Source organism: Canis lupus, chromosome 5, assembly GCF_048164855.1.
Source record: "Canis lupus baileyi chromosome 5, mCanLup2.hap1, whole genome shotgun sequence".
In the NCBI taxonomy this organism is placed as follows: Eukaryota; Metazoa; Chordata; class Mammalia; order Carnivora; family Canidae; genus Canis; species Canis lupus.
In genome coordinates, this window is record NC_132842.1 from 41,930,512 (window position 1) to 41,945,956 (window position 15,445).

General features: G+C 47.1%; 1 protein-coding gene across 13 annotated transcripts in view; it reads right to left on the reverse strand.

Annotated features, from left to right (window-relative positions):
* The window catches only part of PPP2R2B (protein phosphatase 2 regulatory subunit Bbeta), a 439,287-nt gene that overhangs the window by 254,542 nt on the left and 169,300 nt on the right, over window positions 1-15,445 (reverse strand). For 3 of the 13 annotated variants that reach the window (XM_072826368.1, XM_072826367.1, XM_072826369.1), the window contains one exon: window positions 10,414-10,607. The exons of 7 other annotated variants lie outside the window; for them this stretch is intronic. In XM_072826368.1, coding sequence (XP_072682469.1) covers window positions 10,414-10,607 — 194 coding nt within the window. Of the gene's footprint in view, window positions 1-10,413; window positions 10,770-10,880; window positions 11,038-11,159; window positions 11,303-15,445 lie in introns of those variants that run through there. 3 more of the 13 variants (XM_072826373.1, XM_072826384.1, XM_072826378.1) reach the window with 3 other exon arrangements.

Genomic DNA, 15,445 nt, shown 5'->3' on the forward strand with positions numbered 1-15,445 from the left:
CCCCCTCCAAGGAGTGTACAACAGCAGGGGAGACATTTTATTGTGCCTGTCAGATCGTGGCATGGAGAGCCCAGCCTCACCGATTGGCACTCGCTCTTCGCTGTCAGTGTGGCAAGATGAGCAGCACCCTGCTCACCAGATGGTTATTTGTTCCACCAGGCACCTTTGCTGCATCCCTGATTCACTCCAGCCAGGACAGTCTCCAGCATTCACGCTGCAAGGCAGCTCCTGCCAACAACTTTGCCAAATGGCTCCTCTCAAAGTCATGGGCCGCCCAGACAGACTGGCTCCTCCATCTGCAGCAGCTTTTGGCAAAGAGATGCTTCCCTTTCTGGCTCCACCTCTTGGCTGCACCAGAGACTTCTTGCCAGAAGGATGATCTGACCCATTGGTTCCTATAGCCAAGCCTGGAGTTGTGGGGCCATTTAAAGCCAATGCCTGTGTCCCCATGCTCACCTATGAGCACAGTGTCACAATAGACTAAAGAGGTCTAAACGACACAGCACATCAAATACAGACATAGGGCATCAAAGAAACTTAGAGCCAGAAAAATCTAGAGAGAGAGCATGCCACCCCTCCCCCCATCGTTAGCCTCATTTTAGGAGATTAGGAAACTTGAAGCCCACAGAGCAAAAGTACCTAATTATGATGGTGGGACTGGGAATAGCACCCAGGTCTTCTCGTGTGCATTCTACCTCACTGGATACAATGCTCCATCCTCTTCGAAGGTTCCCTCTGTTCATTTTTTAAATTTTGATAAAAATTAGGCCTTTTGTATTGGCATTGATTCAAAATCACCTTTCTGTAGAAAAAATGAATAATCTTTTCCCCGTGTCAACATCACAACTTCTGTCTTAAGCAGGCGTGTCCATATACTACACTGTCAAACCCTGAAATGACTTCTGTTCCGCCACTTACTGGTGGGTGACCTTGGACAAGTAATAATCTCATTTTTGCTTCAACTTTTCACTTCACGGGGGATAAGGACAGCATTGACCTCTAGAGTTTCGAGGACTAAATAAGAAAAATCCTTCAAAACTCAAAGTTTGTTCCTGGCACATAGCAAGCCTTCCACAATTGCTACCAATCAACCTTGTTCTTTATGAACACTTGAATTCAAAATGGTCATAGGACATACAGTGCTTTGCACAGATAAGTAGATATGCCAGGTGCGCCCATATTCTACATTAGGAAATGCAAGCTCATGCAGTTACATGACTTATCCTAGGTTTATTAAAGAAGTAAAGGACCAAAGAGTCCTTCTTGCCTCTTTGCTGAGAAATAGGAACTAGCCTCTTGGTTTTAAAGGTGGTAAAATCAGGAAGGAGAACTTTTGAACACAAACGATAGATAGATAGATAGATAGTTCACCACAGCATCATATTTAGTATTTAAAAAAAAGCCAGAAATAGCTTTCCATCCATGTACAAGGAACTACTAAATAAACCATGATACAGTCATACCACAGTGCATTATGCAGCCATTAAAAAGAACAAGGCAGGTGTAGGTGTCCTGACATGTAAAGATCTTTCAAGATTGCTGAGTGGGAGAAAAAAACAAAGTACAAACAAAACAAGCAGTATACACTCAATCATGCAAACAATCCCTCCCACGATGTACACGTGTACATGTATATTTATTTATTATTTTTTAAAGATGTTATTTATGTATTCATGAGAGACACAGAGAGAGAGAGAGAGAGGCAGAGAGAGAGAGAGGCAGAGACACAGGCAGAGGGAGAAGCAGGCTCCATGCAGGGAGCCCAACGTGGGACTCGATCCCAGGTCTCCAGGATCACATCCTGGGCTGAAGGCGGCACTAAACCGCTGAGCCACCCGGGCTGCCCGTGTACATGTATATTTAAATGTATCAAAATACATCCAAAGGTGGCCATGAGGAAGCACAGTCAACTAATGACAGTGCTAACTCTGGGCAGGGAAGTGGGATGAATGTAGGGATAGAGGGTAATTCATGCTTGACTATGTCTATTTCTTTTTTTTTTTTTTAAAGAGTTTAAAAAATTTTTAAGTAATCTCTACATCCAACGTGGGGCTCAAACTTATAATCCTGAGATCAAGAGTCACATGCTCTACTGACTGAGCCAGTCACATGCCCCTGCTTTGTCTTCTTCTGTAATGGTTGAATCCATTCAAGTGTCAAGAAGACACTTATGTTATTATTTGATAGAGGAGAATGTCAATGACAGCAATACAACTATAATGAACCAACCGACCTCTTAACCTCCTAACTTGGGTGTCCCCAGCCCCCACTTGACTTCTACAAAGTTACATGAGCAATGTTACTCTCCTCAAGGTTCTTGTAAAGCTCTACTCTTTGGTTACAACACCTTCTGGTGATATTTTGTACTTGAGGATCCTAGTTTTGTCCTTTAGACCACCTGGGAGCGCTCGGCACCTTGCTGCAGCATTCTCCATGAGAGCTGTCTGCAGCTTGTCTACCCTCTGCACCTTTGGGTATCTGCTGAGTGTCACAGAGATGAGTCCCCTACACGAAGTGGAGGAGGTTGCCTGCCATTCTGTGATGACTTCAGATTCATTACCTCGTGGATTCACAGCAGTGGAATTGGCAATGCATGTGGAGGACGAGGCTGCCAGTCCCCCTGCATCAAGCCCAGCACAGGTAAGGTACTCTTTGGCACCCTCCTACTAGCAGATCCCACCTGTCTTGGGTTAAAATACTACCCTTCAGGGTCCCTCCAGACCCTGAGATCCCATGCACTCTTCTTGCTCCTTATCCAGAGTTCCCTTCATTTCCCTACATTTGCTGTAAGCAATCAGGTCTCTTTCTTCTAAAGCACAGAACTGAGAGTCTGACATCCCCCTCTATACACTTATCACTTTCTGTCACCATGACCCCGTCTCCAAAATTAATACTAATTAGTTTTCTGTGGATTTCACACATACAGATCTTACCATCATCACTTCCCACTCTTTCCACAGTGAACTTAGAGCATAAGAATTCAAGGGTTCCTGGGTTATTTAAGACACAGTTCCTAAGCCACATATAAAGAGATAGGTGTTACATCAGCTCTGGTCTGCTCTGATTTTCAGCCTCATTCTAGCATTCTATTGGAAAGGCAAAAGAAGGCAAATTGGTGGTAAGATGACAAGTCTGGGGAAAGCAATCTCCTTAATGGGGGATGAGGCGAACAGCATGGGCAAGTCTCTCTGGCCAAAACAAGGCCTCACGCACCTTCGCATTTATACGCAAAGGACAACTGCCATCACACAGCTGTCTCTATCCATTCCTTCTGAGCCAACTATAGGAATTGTTACCAGCTCCGGAGAATGGGTGTCCAGAAGATCCCAGGGAGCCATCCCAGCACAGCCGGGGAACTGCACCATTAACATCCTAAGCTAAGAGCAGGGGACATGGACAAGCATCTAAAAACCCAGCTAATTCTCACAATTTGCTCAATCCCATAAATAGTTTCCTTCTTTCCTTATAGAGTAAAATACATCTGGAAGAGAAGGTCAACTGGGGACTCTGGCATTGGGTGGAGGAGTTCAATTTCCTTCCTGTGGGACAATGATGAAAGCCCAGACTTGTGCACTGCCCTTCTAGAAAGATGGAATAAGACAGTCCAGCAGCACTGAATGTGCACCATGGAGATATATGCAAAACAGAGACTATATCCTGCATTCTGCGCCCCCCCCCCCCCCACCAAATCCTGACCCGAGGCAGCAGGGGTGGGCAAAGAGCATATGCCTCGGGTCCAGGGAGTCATGGCTTCCAATCTGGTTCTACCGCTTACAAGTATGTGAACTTACATACATTTCTTTGCTTTTCCAAAGCTTGAAATTTCTCAGTCTGAAAAATGAGACTAATGAAACCGTTTGCTCACGGTTGTTGAAAGAGATTAAATGAGTAAACATATGTGAAACACCTAGGAAAACATGTGGACTAGACAATACTTGAGAAACCTCAGTTCCCTTCCCTCAGCTAACTGCTGATATTGGACCTTTAGTTTCTTCATAAATGCAAATGCCAGAGTCTAGGAATGTCAGTCTACAGCTGTGCTCTTTTCATTGAGCATTACCAATATTTTGACAGGACTGGCCTAATGTTATTCACCCCAGGTTCATTGGCACATTTCTGACCAGCCCTCATAAAGGGCTTGAGATTGCCCCTGGGGACCTGGATGCTAATAATGAATACTTGCTAGTGATTTTCAATGCACTCTGGTTATTATGTTTGGTAGCAGAACATTTCCCATCCCCAGAAAGGTCATTTACAATAGTGTAAGGCAGCTTCCTTCCACCTTCCATTTCAGATTTTTCCGAGAATGGCAGAGAACTCAAACATTCATCCATATGCATTGGAAGTACTATTCTGATGTGGCATTTGCATACAAATATCAAAGCAACTTAAAGAACTACAAGGCAGCTCTCCATCATATGACACCACCTCCTTTTATTTTTCTAGTGCCTTCCCAGCACCTTCATATCAAAAGCCATTTTCATGTACCTTCCTAGCTTTCTTCATCTTAGATTCCTCTGGAGTGTGTGTGAAAAGGGGGTGGGGTGGAGGAAGCAGAGACTTCTACTTTCTCACTTTTATTCTGGTGCCCCTAGAAAGCTGTCACATTTCAGAGATCACACAGATCTCACTCAAGTTTGGAGACCCTCTAACACTCAACTCACCCAAGACTGGGTGAGGCAAAAGAAGCCTTCTTATTCTATCATATTGTTGAAAAAGGCCATATAGTGTTGAATAATTTCAGCGTGTGGTTAGTTATGTTTACACCAAGGCATTCCATTGTGGGGTCCTTTTTGTTATAATCTTTTTATACCAAGCCAAGATAAGTTTCTTTGTTGGCTCAAATTCTGCCTTAGAGTGCTCTTCTCCCAGGCATCCCATCTATTCACATGGTTTTAAATACTTTTAATATGCTGCCAACATCCCAAATTATACATCTAGTCCCATTCTTGCTTCTGAGCTTCAGACCCAGATAGCTAACTGCTTGAGGATCTTGCTGTGAGGCTAAACGTCTCACACACCCCTCAAATTAATCAACTTCCAAAGTCTTTCTCCAGAGTCAGTGAAAAGTTCCATTATGTATCAGTCTCACTGCAAAGCCCTGGGAGTTGTCCTCGATACTTACCTCCATCCACTTCTCTTTATCTCTGCCCAATCTGTCACACCAAGCAAATCCCACCCATTCCTCTTCTACGATGTATCAGAGGAGTCACCTAATTCTCTCCATCTCTACTGTTGCCGCCAGCTGTGAGAGTACAGCTGTGGCATCCTAACTATTCCCTTTTTGCTCCTATTCCTTTCCTCCCTAGCCCTCCGACCACACCCTGCATAGCAGACAGATTGAGCTCTGAAAAAAAAAAACAAAAAAACAAAAACCTGATCAGATTTCCCCCCTGATCAAAATCCTTTAATGGTTTTCCATCCATCTTTGGATAAATTCCAAACTCCTTATGGTCAAGGCTACACATGATCTGGTCTCTGACTACTTCTCCAGTCTCTCTTTTGTAACATTTTATTATGAAAATTTTTAAACAGAAAGCAAAATGGAAAAAAAATTGCAGTGATTACCCATTGATGGGCCTTGCTTTATCGTGCGTGTATCTATCCATTCATCCATCCGTCTATCCTCGCATGAATCTTTCCTGGTTTTGGTACATTCCAAAGTAAACTGCAGGTGCTGGTCTCATTGTCATCCTTCTTCCTCTTGTTCCTTATATTCTAGCCACAGGCAGCTTTCTACTCTTCAGATCAGTCAGACTATTTCATATCTCTGGGCTTTGTACCTATTGTCCCCTCTACCTGAATTGTCTTTACCTCTTGTTTATTCCTGACTGATCCTTTAGTTCTCAACTTAAAACTTACTCTTACAGGCTGCACCCCCAACTAAATTAGATCCACTTTCCTGCCTTATATATGATCTCGAGGCATCTTGCACTCTTCCTGAATGTCACTTGTCACAATTGGTAATTATATGTTTATTTGCAAAATTATTTAATGTCCACCTCCTGTGCCAGCCTGATACCATGTCCGTATTATTGGACCATGCTGGATCACCTCTGCAGAAAGTCAACTAATATTTGTGGAAGTAATTAAAGGCAGAATGAATCAATAATTACATAATAATAATCATAATACATGGAATAAGTAAATTTGTTCTTCCTTTAAAATGTGTAAACAGTATAGGTTTTTAAAGATACTTGCAAGAAAGTAGAACTTACTTACTGCCAGAATATAACCACCAAGAACATTAAAGCAAATAACTACATGGTAAGATCCACTGCTGGTGTTCCAGCTGAGAAGAGACTGGTGGGTTTTAGTGACTTCTCTCCCATCTCCACTAGCCATTCCCCTCAAGACCATCCAGAATCAACACACAATCCAAAGAAAATGGGTGTGTGTTATGCAAATGTACCTATAAGGTACTGAGGACATTTTACCAAGGTATAGCTTTGTATCAGGCACTGTCTTGAGTACTTTTCCTGTATTAATTTTTCCCCCTCTATGGCAGCAGTTCTATTGTTATTCCCATTTTACAACCAAGGAAACTGAGAACAGAATAGTTCTTTCATTTTTTAAAAAAAGATTTTATTTATTTATTCATGAGAGACACAAAGAGAGAGGCAGAGACACAGGCAGAGGGAGAGGCAGTCTCCCTGTGGGGGATCCCGGGACTTCCCACTCCCAGGACCCCCAGATCACAACCTGAGCCAAAGGCAGATGTTCAACCACTGAGCCACCCAGGTGCCCCCAGAGTAGTTCTTTTAAAACATATTCTCTGACTTCCTCTTCTAACCAGATTGTCATTCCTGTAAAGTCAGCTCGAAAAAAAATATTTATTCTGTCTGTGGTCCCGTTTAAGAGTAGGAAGATTAACATAGAAAACTCTCAAGCTGCTCTAATGGAGAGAGGGGTTTAGTCCGTTCTACCAAGTCTGAAATAAAGAATGAAATCCACATATAGATCAGAGAGATTTGAGAGATGAAGCCTTGGTTAGGATCCCCAGAGTTCCATATCTGAAAAATCCAGTACAAGCATTGTGTTACTTTATTTCTGTATTTGTTCCAACCCCATTTTTTGTCATATGTAATCCCACATACACATGTTCAAATGATCCCTGCCAAGAATTTTACCTCAGATGGGAATACAATTTACACACAAAGATAAAACCACAGTGGTCTTCCTCCTTACAGGAGCTAATGGTTGAAGGATAGAAAATGAGGCAGTGCAGAATTTCTTAGTGGAAGGGTACTCATTTCCCACAGTCTTGAGTCTGAAGGCAAGCATTACCCTCATCTGTGTAACCCTCACAAATTAATAACATCCCTGGCCTTCAGTTGCCCAGTTTCCTTATTTGAAAATGTTAATAGCATCCACTTAGCAGGACTTGGAGATACTGAAGTGCTATATTTAAAAAGCTCAGCAAGTACATGGAAAATAGAAGATGCTCAAAGATGGTAACTTTAAAAAGGGGAAAAAGATAGAGAAAGATCGAGGAGGGCGGTGAGTTTGATGCTCAGAAAAAAAGAGGAGTCATAGGAAATGTCTTTAATAAATATACATCATGCATCCTTTTTCCTTCCCCGTGGTGGGGGGTGGGGTGTAGGGAAAGGGAGGGAGGGGGGTAGTGTGAAGGGAGAGAAGAAGGGAGAGGGCAGAGGGAGAGAAAATAAGAGAAGAGCTTGGGTAAAAGTGTCCTTTAGCATTTGCATTGCTCTTAGCTGGCTGAACTTGCCTGCAGCTACCACTTACAATGCAAATTGAGCTTAGAGTCCTTCACACTAACTACACAGCAAAAACCTTTCAGCTTTAAATAGAATACTGCAGTGTGGAATGATCTGAGCAAAGCAAAGAAAAACTCAGAGATAAATGTGAAGGAGATTTTGGAGAGAGAGTGAAAGGGAAGGGGTGGGAGGGAGAAAACAACAACCTTGGCATAACTGGCCAGGTAGGAGAATGCCGAAAGATCAAGGAAGGCAAAAAGCAAAGCAAAATCTGTAGAAGTACCTAGACACTACTGTCAGATTTAAGAGAAAGTAGATTTAAGTGAATAAAGGAGGAGGGTACTTTTGAGGCAAGCCCTCAACAGAAAGGATTTTAACAATTAATATTTCAATCTAGTGATCTTTCAAGGTGTACTCAGCACTTCCAAGGTATTCATCAGAAGAGAGAGGATGGACTCTTGCCCTTCTGGCCAGCACCACTGCATGAATGTTCCCTAAAATGAACAAATTAAGAGCATGGAGAACTTCCAGCTCTGCCCAACTTCTGCTATTTACATTGTCCAAGTTCCATTTTTTTTTTCCTTCTTCCCAGACTGTCAATAAGATCAGGTAAAGAAACTTGAAGGCATACTAAGAAATAAAGGTTTTGTTTCGTTTTCGGCATGGTGTGTGTGTGTGTGTGTGTGTGTGAGAGAGAGAGAGAGAGAGAGAGACAGAACGTTCTGAGAGGCTGACTCTTTAGAAAGATTTTATAGAGCTGTCTGCTATAAACTCATGCCTCATTTTTGACTACATGAACCCAGTTATTTTAACCAAAATCAGAGTCTATAAAAATGCCATAAAACAGGAACAACAATCAGTGCAGTACCTGGGGTCCCCAAAGCACTAAGGAATTCCATTTTAACTCATTTCTTCATTCTGGAGATGATACCCCTATACACACGGTCCCAATTTGCCCATCTTCCCAGCTCAGTAAGTTTCCTGTGCCTGCGCTTGGAGGCATAATGCAATCTAGAAGAAAACACGAAGGCAGCCCTCTTTCTTTGTTGTCACAAACAGAAAGAAGTATCACCCGGAAAAACCAATAGACCTAAGGCCAACTTCTCTCTTGGATGACATGCTGAGACACAGAGACTACACAGGTAGTCATAATCTACCTGGTAACTGAGTCAGTGACAAAGCACTTGAGACTGAGAAAGAACATCTTATCACCACCCTGTCATCCTGCAAATGAAAAGAATAGGCAAGTATGGTGCCTGCATGGGGGAGGGACACGCTGAACATCTCTTAAAAGCCACCTCTAAGCTCCTGAACGCCAGAGCTCATACAAGTCTGCTTAATCTGTCTAGCACCATGGACATATTAGGCTGGATGCTCTCCAAAAATGATGATGAATGAAGAATATATTTTCAATATATTCACTAGGCATTTTTTTTAACCTAAAACTTACTGGGACGTTTATAGAAGATGCTACCTTTGCCCCCACAATTGTATCTTTCTATTTCTTTCAGAGTTTGAACTCTTTTACTACCTTGCCAAACCCATCGCATTTTTCTGTGAGTCTTGGTTTGATTACATACTACAGAAATATTAGCATCCCATCAATGCCAAGAATCGTCCTAAATGAACATACCTTGCTGTGTTTTCCTAAGGCATTTTCACACACATTTACTCACGTGGATATTACAACGTGATAATGCAACACTTTCTATGCGGGCTTAAGGATAAGGGCCTACAGGTAGAAAATGAAGGCAAAAATGCAAAAGTTTTGGCATTTGAAAAAGAAAAATGCCTCTTACTCTCTGTTCACACACAAAAGGCAGAATGTGATTCCACCTGCTGACTTCCCTGCCTGCCTGCTAACGTCAGAACAAGCAGAGAGAGAGAGAGAGAGAGAGAGAGAGAGAGAGAGCGCCTCGACAATTTCACCTCTTGGCCAAGCCCAGCTTACTGAACCCTCTTGCTTTCTGCTGGCTGTTGATTCAGCAGAAACTACTGCTGCAGAATTCATAATGGTGATTTTAAAGGCCCCACTGATCGCATCGCTCGCCCCACGTGTCAGACTCGTTCGCTCGCTGCTGGAACGCCGTCTCCCCAGCTACCTTTTTATTTCTTGCTCATGCACTGCCAAGGGGAGAGGGGCTTGCCCTTCTGCCAAGGGCCTTTCGGGGTTCCGATGGTCTGAGCAGGTAACCTGGCCGGAGACACAGACCGGCAGGAAATGAAGCCGTGCCCTCCCCGCAGCCCCTGAGACACAACATCATTCCGCGCAGGGAGGGGAGGCCCTCGGGTCGGAGGTCCGCCGGGGCCCCCTTCTTATCTCCCCACCTAGACCTCGGCAAACACCTCGGGGGAGGGGGGGGACATGTGCCTTCGGGGGAGGGGGCGGTCATTTTTCCGGTCGGGAGCCCCACCCTGCAAAGCCCGATCCCCGAGGGCCATTTTAACTCCCGTGGGCGCCGGGTCCACCTGCTGCTGAACGCCGGGCTGGCCTCGCGGAGCGCGGGTGGGTGTGGGGCGCCCCGGCCGCTGCCCCCGCGGGCCGAGCCCCCGCCCCGGCCCCGGCCCCGGCCCCGGCCCCGGCCCCGGCCCCGGCGGAGTCTCCGCCGCTCGGCGCCCGCGGCCGGCCGAGCCCAGCGACCCGCAACTTGCGCCCGGCCCCAGCGGCGGAATGCGGCGGGGCTGGCGTTACCTTCGGTCGCATAGCTGTGGTCGCGCAGGAAACTGTTGTTGATTTTGCGGGTATCAATGTCCTCCTCCATTGACAGCAGGCTTACTTGCGTGGGAACCAGAAGCCGGCAGACAAGTATCCATGATCCCTCCCCGCAGCCAGTCTCACAGGAGAGGGGGGCAGGGGAGCCGGAGGGACTGCACCATGGTCCGAGCCTGAGGAGGAGACGGGGAGGCGGAGAGAAAAAAATAAAAACCCGGCAATGGAGCTGTCACCTCCTCCGCTCGGGATCTCCGAGGCTGCGGCGGCTCCTCCCGCGGTGCGCTCACTCCGGCTCCGGTTCCCGGCGAGGATGCTGCGCCCGGCTCGGCGGCCGCCGGGGCCGAGATCCGAGATGCGCCGAGCCCCGAGGGGTCCGGCCCGCCCGCCGCCCGCCGCCCGCCGCCCGCCGCCCGCCGCCCGCCGCCCGCCGCCCGGCAGGCGCTCACCAGCGGGCTTGGGGAGAAGCCCAACAGGTTCCCCACGCTGGCAGCCGCTCCAAAATGCAAAAAAGGTCCCTCCTCCCCCCGGGCGAGCGGGCGGCCGCGACAAAATGGTGCCTTTCGGGCCCCGAGCTGCGGTGGCGCGGCGGCAGGGGCCGGGCTCGGGCCGGGCCGGGCCGGCGGGGAGCAGGGCCCGGGGCCCCGGGAGGGCGGCTCGGGCGGGCGGGGGCGCGGACGGCGGCGGGGAGCGGGGCAGGGCGCCGCGGCCGGCGCCAGCGCACTCACCCTCACGCCCACACGCGCGCGCTCGCAGCTGCCGCCGCCGCTGCTGCAGGAGGAGGCTGGAGGCGGCTGGTGCATTAAAGGCGAGGCTCCTCCCCACCGCGTCAGCAGCCCCGGGACTCTTCCCCGGCCGCGCCGGTGGCCGCGGCGGAGGCTGCGGCTGCTCCCTGCTGCAGTGGGGCGCACGCGGCCGCCAGCCCGCACCTGGGCGCCGGGGGCCGGCGGGCAGGGGGTCCCGGGAGCGCGGCGCGCGCGCTCTGCCAGCCGCCCTCCAGCCGGGCCACGCGGCCCCGGGCGCCGCCGACTCGCGCCCCGCACCCCCGCACCCCACCCCGACCCGCCCCCGCCCCCGCCCCCGCCCCCGGGCCCCTAACTCGCTGCCTAGATCCGGACACCTGCGCTTCAGGTCCCCGTGGGTAGGCAGGGACACCACCTCCGGGTCCCTGGCGCTCACCCGCTAGGAGGTACGCGGTCCCTCCATCCAGTTCAGCGGCGAGGCCTGGGGTTCGAAGCCTCAGGGAGGGGAGGCTGTGGGAGGAAGGGCTGCCGCCGTCGCCTAATTGAAGCCTCCTGTGCTACGAATAGAATCGGGGGAGCGGGGGCCAGAACTTCTGTGCGAGCACCTACGACTCCTCCATTGCAGAGTCCACATCCCCTTCTCACCGTGGGCGTCTGTGTCTACACCGCAGAGGGAAGCAAGAGGGCTGAGTTTGGAAGCTGGTGCACGGAGGAGTCGGCCTGAAAAGGTCCACCGTCCCCGGCCCTTCGCACTCTGTTTTGGACAAAGTGCCGCAGGCCCCCCTGCAGGTGTTGCCCGTGAAGACTCAGCCCTGCAGGAACCGCTGACATTTGCTCCCAGCATGGGAGGGACGCTGGAGCCCTGTGCCCACAGACGGCCCCTGCTACCCTGAGATTTCAAAGATCCAATTAAGGCGAAAAAGAGACCTGCCTCCCTACTTCACCCAGGAGGAAAATACAGAATTTCCCACCCCCGCCTTCCCCCACGTTTCCCCCAAATTGCAGATTCTGTATTTGAAAGAAAAGTGGATCGCTAGTGTCATGAAACCAGTAAAATCCTTTATGAAGCTACACAACTCACTAAAAAGCCAAGCTGGAGAAGCCATTTCCCCCATTCTCCTCTTGTAGAAGGTGCTCATGGCAGTGGGTGTCACTGCAGGGAGAGACATCAGCGCAGTCTTGCTCAGTTAAACTCCACAAGTGGAGCTAGATGAGCCCAGAGGGACCTGTGAGTTAATTATATACATACAATGCTTCAGCTAACACAATTTAGAAAGTATTGGAAGTTCAGAAAAATAGGAAAACAAGTTTTTAACGGAGGTTGGGAATTGCCATCAGATTTCCACAAAGAGTGGATGCTTCCGGCAGCTAGAATATGGCATCGCCCCCACCTCCAGGGAGCCAGATGGAGAAGAGACTCGAAATCTTCTGTAGAGATCTTCTTGGATATCATTTTTAAGGGAAGTTCAGCTTACAATAGATTCCATCTTCTCGTTTGGTGGTGAAGCCTTAATTAAGCTCGTTTGTTCGAATTTCACAAATGAAATTGCGGTAACAAATGTAGTCTGCTCAGTGTCGGTGCATGGCTGGTTCTTCTGCACGAGCAGCTGTGTCCGTCACCAGGGCTCCAGCGGTCAGCTCACCTGCAGTTACACAGTTTAGCTCCTCTTGCTGTTCAGCATCATCCGGAAGGGGCGGGCAGAGGGGAAATAAGCTAAGTCCCTCTCACAGTGGTGAGAAGACATTTTGCTCTCAGTGGAAATGATCTTAACTTGTGACTGGACACCTAGGTATGGTGTTTGGAAATTCTCCCCTTATCCTCCTGGAAGGTGGGCTAGATTGGAACAGAGCTGCATGATGAATGGGGTAGGCCCAGCCCCTGCCGGCCAGGCTGTGCTTGAGAGATTTTTCCACTGTAACCAATGGGAAGTGTGCTCTCTGGAGATCAAGTTTCTGGGGTTTACTAAATTTCACACTTCACGTTGCCTGCAAAAATCCCTCCTGCATTAATGCAACAGAACAGGCAAAACAGATACATTCTGGGTAAGTAGACTGCAAAGTTTCAACTTTTTTTTTTTCAGCTTTTCTACCATGAGCAATGGGGAACACGCGCAAACCCTGTGCCAAGACCAAGAAAAATAAGGCTGCTGGCTCAGTGATATATAAGAAAGGAGGTAAGGGGGTGAAAGAACCCTGTGCAATCCTGTGGTGGTAAGAGGACCGTATAGACCATTTCTCAGAAGACCTGCTGACCTTCTGTCTGTACTCCAACAAAGTTCTTTCTAAAAGCCTTTGAAGTGTGCACATGCCATTCCCTGTGTTCCTTCTTTATGTTCTTGGCATTCTTTTTTTTTTTTTTTGAGATTTTATTCATGAGAGACACAGAGAGAGGGGCAGAGACATAGAGGGAGAAGCAGGCTCCCCATGGGGAACCTGATGCGGGACTCAATCCTAGGACCCCAGAATCACAACCTGAGCTGGAGGCAGATGTTCAAACACTGAGCTACCCAGGTGCCCCGTTCTTGGCATTCTTCAGCATGGAAACTGAACCGTCCCTACTTCCCTGAGGCATTACCTGACTGTAACACAATGTCTTCCCCTGGAATTTTCTGTCTCTGTATCTTTTTTTTTTGGGGGGGGGGTCTTCTTCATGGCTCACTGCATTTTGTAATAGTTGTCTCCTTATCATTATCAACCATTGCTACTATATCTCTGATACTAAATGGCTGGCGCTTAGTAGGTGCTCAATTATTTTTGGTAAATGGACATAAATATTTCTTCAGTGAATGAGTAAATTACTGAATTTGTTCAATGTAACAAATATTTGTGATATTTAGGTTTAGCAGCTCAATCCTTATTAAAATTCTTGCCAAAAAACTCCCACGCCCAACGATAAAACCTGTCGTGAGCCAGTAGTTTTCTAGTGTGTAAGCTTTATTCCAATTGAAATAATTGTCCTACCCATTCCTGTATGCATATGTACCAAAACTATTTGCTGAGCACTTAATATATGCCAAGAAGTGTTCTGGTGTTGGGGATACAGTTAAAACAGAATCCCTTTCACCACAGAACTGAAATTCTATCATCTGATTTTGATAAAATGAGCTTTCTTAGAAATACAACAGATGTGGGACGCCTGGGTGGCTCAGCGGTTGGGCGTCTGTCTGCCTTTGGCTCAGGGCATGATCCTGGGATCCGGGATCGAGTCCCACATTAGGCTCCTTGCATAGAGCCTGCTTCTCCCTCTGCCTAGGTCTCTGCCTCTCTGTCTCTCTCTCTTTCTGAAAGAAAGAAAGAAAGAAAGAAAGAAAGAAAGAAAGAAAGAAAGAAAGAAAGAAAGAAAGAAGAAAGGGAGAGAGGGAGGGAGGGAGGGAGGGAGGAAGAGAGAAAGAGAGAGAGAGAGAAAGAAAGAAAGAAAGAAAGAAAGAAAGAAAGAAAGAAAGAAAGAAAGAAAGAAAGGCAGGCAACAGATGCATTATAAATCAACAGACTATAGCATAATGTTAAGGACTAAGGCTCTGATAGCAAGCAGAGCTGATTTTCTGACACATCACTGGGTCCTTGAATAAGTTACAAGGTTCCTCTGAGGCATTTTTTAAACCTCTAAATTAGGGAGAATAGTATCTACTTCAAGGAGTTATTGTGAGGATTTAATGAGATAACATATTGAATAATCCTGGAAAGACTATACTGCTATTACTTGTTGAATATTATCAGTATCACTATCAATAATGAACAAATATTAAAGCACCTACTATGTCAGGCAGTGGAGCAGGACTGGAGACTTAGCCACATCTGTGCATAAAGTGAATAGTCAGTTTCTACTGTCATGCAACTTAGTGTCTAATTTATAGTTTATGTGAAGTGAGTCATAAACTATCAAGAGGGCAGCAGAAGACACTCTGAAAGGCTGACCAAGTTCAGGCCTGTACTTTACATACACACACACAAAAAGGCCAATGGCAAATACACAGGGCTTCTTAAGTTACACGATTCAGTATGATGACACGTAGACACGTTCCTTTTTTTTGTGGACCTTTGTCATGGTCCTCTTCCCCCTGTACTGTCACATACCCTCACCCAGTTAGGTTAGTGCTGCTTACACTGGAATCTTTCAGGTCATCCTATCCAATTAACACATTAAATATCTACAATTTTATTAAAACCTTTGACCTAAGCCAGCCTGGAGATTCTTAATATAGGCCTTAGGTGTTAGTCCTGGTTTGACCTTTGGCAAGTAATTTAACACCCCTGGGCCTCTGTATTTGCAA